The following is a 4,375-nucleotide window of genomic DNA, read 5'->3' on the forward strand; positions in this document are numbered from 1 at the left end:
AGAATATTAACACAGTTATGCTAAATGAATAAAATAAAAAATAAAAAAAATATGAGCAATTATATGGGACCACAAGAAGTAAAGGTTGGGAATGAGAATAAATGAAATGAAATATAAATACTATAAAAGAAAAATATATTTTAAAAAATAAAAAAAATAAAAAAGTAAAAATAAGAAAAAATTAAATAATAGAAATAAAAATAAATTAGAAAAGAAAAGAAATTTAAAAAGTTAAAAAAATTAAATAATAGAAATAAAAAGAAATTAAAAAAGAAAAGAAATTAAAAAGAAATAAACTAAAAAGTAACCCTGCAATTACAGGGTGCAATTACACCCAATTCTCAGCCCCCTCTTGAGAATTGGAGAGTGTCATTACACCCTCTCAATTACACTCAATTCCCACCTAACTGTGTAATTACCTGGTCAAACAAACAGACCAAACTGTGTAATTACATCCAACTACACTCAATCCCAATTACCTGGGTGGCTTTCCAAACAGGGCCTTATCGTAATTGAAAAAGAAAATAAGTTTAATTTGTCTATATATATTCACGTTAGTTGTCACCTTGAGGACCTGGATTCACTTTTTGACGGTTGAGTGAGAGAAAACAGAAGAAAATCAAGGGGAGAGATGGAGCTCACTCAACAAGACTTTTTGGAGGAATTACTTGCTCCAAGGATAGAAAGTTACAATACTTTTGCAAGTGGAGTGAAGGAATTCTTCCCAAATGCATGGAACATTGAATCACCCACTTTCTACCAACAAAACCCAGAATTTATAGCCACAAATTCTTCCTTTTTGGGACTCATCTCTCCTTCAGAATCCATCTTTCCATGTCCTTTCAGTACTTCTCATGAGTCCTACCCTTTTCTTGATTCTTTCAATACAGCCCCAGCTGAAGTTGATTCTTCAACTTATATTCAACAAGAGTACAATAATAGAGCCATAGTTGAGGAAGGAGAAATTGGTCTTATTTCTACTGATTTTCAAGGCCATTATGGTCAGCAAGAAGACTCAATTAGTAATTGCTTCAATAACAAGGTGGTCAAAATGGAAGAAGCCACTTCAACTATAAATGGTCATGTTCCTAATATTGTGGGACTAGAAAAGAAGAGTAGTAATAAAGTCAAGAAGGTAGGGGGGCAGCCATCTAAGAATCTAATGGCAGAAAGGAGGAGAAGGAAACGACTCAATGACCGACTCTCTATGCTTAGATCCATTGTGCCCAAAATAAGCAAGGTGACAAATCAACAGCCTCAATTTCTCTTCAACTAAAATTACTTGTTTTATTATTAGCTTTTTTTTTGTGGGAGTGTAGATGCACTAATTGAATAAATTCTATTGATGTAGCAGATGGATAGAACATCCATACTTGGAGATACAATTGATTACGTGAAGGAGCTCTTAGATAAAATCAACAGTTTTCGTGAAGAACATGAAATGGAAGACAAAATTAAGGATATAAAATTCATGGGAAATTTCAAGGAGCTTAAGCCTAATGAAGCACTTGTCAGAAACCCCCCAAAGGTACAAATGTTCACTTAATTATCTCTATTAGCCACATTCGTCCATGAATAATATAATTTGTTTAAGAAATTGTTTGGGCACTTGTCAGAAACACCCCAATGGTACAAATGTTCACTCAATTATCTCTATTAGCCACATTCGTCCATGAATAATATAATTTGTTTAAGAAATTGTTTGGTTCTAGATGGAGGAATAATTTTATACATTAGCTAGGATAAGAGATGTGAAGACTCTTTCTAATTAGCTTTGTCGTATTTGTCCGTTTGGTGGTGGAAAAAATATATATTTTGCAGTTTGATGTAGAAAGGAGATCAAATGAGAAGACGAGTATAGAGGTCTGTTGCGCAACAAAGCCTGGATTACTGTTATCCACAGCAAACACAATGGAAGCATTAGGTCTTGACGTGGAACAATGTGTTGTCAGCTGTTTCAGTGACTTCTCAATGCGAGCTTCTTGTTCTGAGGTACAATTCTATTTTCAACCTCTTCTTGGTCAATAATTGGGAATGGAGTATATATTTTAGGCGATTAAATTGCTGCTAATTCTATAGTGAATTTAATAGGTAAATCAATTTTCTGCCCTCGAGGATGGGGCATTAATTTCTCACATACCTACTAATTGATGTACCCGAGACGTATTTGTTCTAACTTCCTAGAAAGACATTTTTGCGCTTAAGAATTATCCTTCTTCAAATCTGTCCAGAAGAGTATCTAGGATCTTTTCTTTTGTATAATGTAATTGATATATAGTTCCATTTTATGCACTTGAAATGGATGTCTGAGGTATATATATATATATATATATATATATATATTCTATCCCTCCGGGGCATTTATCAATATTTCAATAGTTGAAATAATGCAGTTCAATATTTTATCTAGTTTGACCATCAAGGTTTGTAAATACTGGATTTCGTTATTTAAATTTGAAGTTAAATACTGAATTATTTGAATTGAAATATATTTTCAACTGAAATATTGGTTTTTCACTATCACATTTCCAATTATCATGTCTTTTTCTTTTCAAGGAAAATTCATGTCCAACTCAACTTGCATTGCTTCCACATTTTTATTTCCAATTCAACTTCAGATAATTTGTTTTTCAATTATCAAACGCTTATCCAAATGTTTACTAATGATTGGTCTCTTCCATAAATTATTTTACTAGGCGACAGATCATCGAACAATTTTGAGTGCTGAAGACGTCAAGCAAGCGTTGTTCAAAACAGCAGGTTATGGAGGAAGATGTCTGTAGGGGGTGATACTTTTGAACACTAAGCTCAAAGAAAGTCTAAGAGATTTAGTGTGCTGTTCAATGAGTATAGCAATAATAAATGTTAATGATCTTTCTCCAATGGATTTCCCTTTATCCACTGAAAAATTTCGTCTACTCCATATCCTTAAAATGGGTCAAGGTATCACATATCATATGTCATCAATTGACCCAATCATCAAACACATGGATAAGACTAAGCTGCCAAGTGGTCGAGACAACATATAATCGACTCACTTAACTCATACCAACCTGATAGATTAAAAATATCTTCTCTAATTTGACTCCAATGCCTGCTAATTCGATCAATTAACTTGATCACTAAAAACATGGAGTATTGTTCTTTCATAATATAATTTTTTTTTTCAAACTTCATAGTATAATTATAATTAGTCAAATTGTGAGCATTTAGTTTCTCAGAGTTGAAATGCAATACCGTTTGAGTTTTTTTTTTTTTTAAAAGAAAAACTTAATTTGTTATTAATTTCATTTATTCTTATTTCGTTTTCTTTTTTAAAATTCTTATTTGGGGAAACCAAAAAAAAAAAAAAATAACAAGAAGTAAATACATAAAAAGTCTTAGAAATAATTTTGGATGGGCAATTTGCAAGATTGCCCTTCGCTGAGGGTGGTCTTTAATTTTGCCCTCAAATTATCCAAATACTTTAATTTTGCCCTCTTGCCTTTTCAAATTTTGCTAAGGTAGAATTTACATCGAAATCAATTTTGAGTTCTGAACGCGTCAAGGTGTTCCAACTTAGCTTTCAAGAAGTCGATATATTTTCTTTTCTGCGTTGAATGTGCACCAAAAATTTAAATCAAACAATGCAATATTTGACTAATCCATACAAATACTTTAATAGAACTACAATTTTATAAATCGAAATTAACATAAAAAAATTCTCCTAATAAATATACGGTTTTATCATTATTATGACTGAAAAGTAGAACTCTAGAAGCCTAGAACCAAAGAGAAGAGAGAGAAAGTAGAGAGTTTTTTGGTAAAGAAAATTTTCTACAACTTAACTTAAACTTTAAGATTTGCTTAACAAAAAAAAAATAAAAAAAAATTAAAGATTATTAATTTGTTTTTACACAACTTTAAAGGTTTGAGAGTTACTCCTTTATTAGGAAACTTTTAGGTTATTAATTGATAAAAAGAGAGGAATAGAATGTTGACAGTTTCCCCGCTACAAACAAAATAGTCCACAAAAAGAACACAATGCTGCTACTAGGAGTTGAACCCGTGCCTCTAAACACAATATGAACACCTTAGACCGCAGGTCTTGCTTGTGTAGAGTGTGTTCAAATTAAGTTATATCGTATAGAGTTATATTTGATCTATATACACGGTATAATTTTCCGACGGGTGGTATTCATCCACCACCCTTGAGGCCGTAGCTCCGTTTTCAAAAAAAGAACTTAATTTTCATGAATTTCATTTTAAAATTCTTCCTTTCGTAGGCAAAATTAAAACCACCAATATAAGGGTAAAAACTTAAAGACCACCAATTTGAAGGACAAAAAAAAGAAAAAATGGAGGACAATCCGCGCAAAAAAAAAAGATTTCGGAC

General features: G+C 31.9%; 1 protein-coding gene across 1 annotated transcript; it reads left to right on the top strand.

The window, feature by feature from the left end:
• The first annotated feature begins 555 nt into the window (after positions 1–555).
• On the top strand, positions 556–2,889 carry LOC132046727 (transcription factor bHLH93-like). Its single transcript, XM_059437456.1, has 4 exons — positions 556–1,240; positions 1,355–1,528; positions 1,822–1,992; positions 2,697–2,889. Exons 1-4 carry the CDS (start codon positions 632–634, stop codon positions 2,781–2,783), a joined length of 1,041 nt encoding a protein of 346 aa, XP_059293439.1. The 5' UTR covers positions 556–631; the 3' UTR covers positions 2,784–2,889.
• The last annotated feature ends 1,486 nt before the right edge of the window (positions 2,890–4,375 follow it).

The sequence above is a fragment of the Lycium ferocissimum genome, chromosome 2 (assembly GCF_029784015.1).
Source record: "Lycium ferocissimum isolate CSIRO_LF1 chromosome 2, AGI_CSIRO_Lferr_CH_V1, whole genome shotgun sequence".
NCBI classification, from domain to species: Eukaryota; Viridiplantae; Streptophyta; class Magnoliopsida; order Solanales; family Solanaceae; genus Lycium; species Lycium ferocissimum.

Excerpts from the sequence above, each read along its gene's own strand:
- LOC132046727 (XM_059437456.1), top strand. The coding sequence starts at position 632 with ATGGAGCTCACTCAACAAGACTTTTTGGAGGAATTACTTGCTCCAAGG. Across the intron at positions 1,241-1,354 it reads TTGTGCCCAAAATAAGCAAG|ATGGATAGAACATCCATACT; the intron begins GTGACAAATCAA and ends TTGATGTAGCAG. Across the intron at positions 1,529-1,821 it reads TTGTCAGAAACCCCCCAAAG|TTTGATGTAGAAAGGAGATC; the intron begins GTACAAATGTTC and ends TATATTTTGCAG.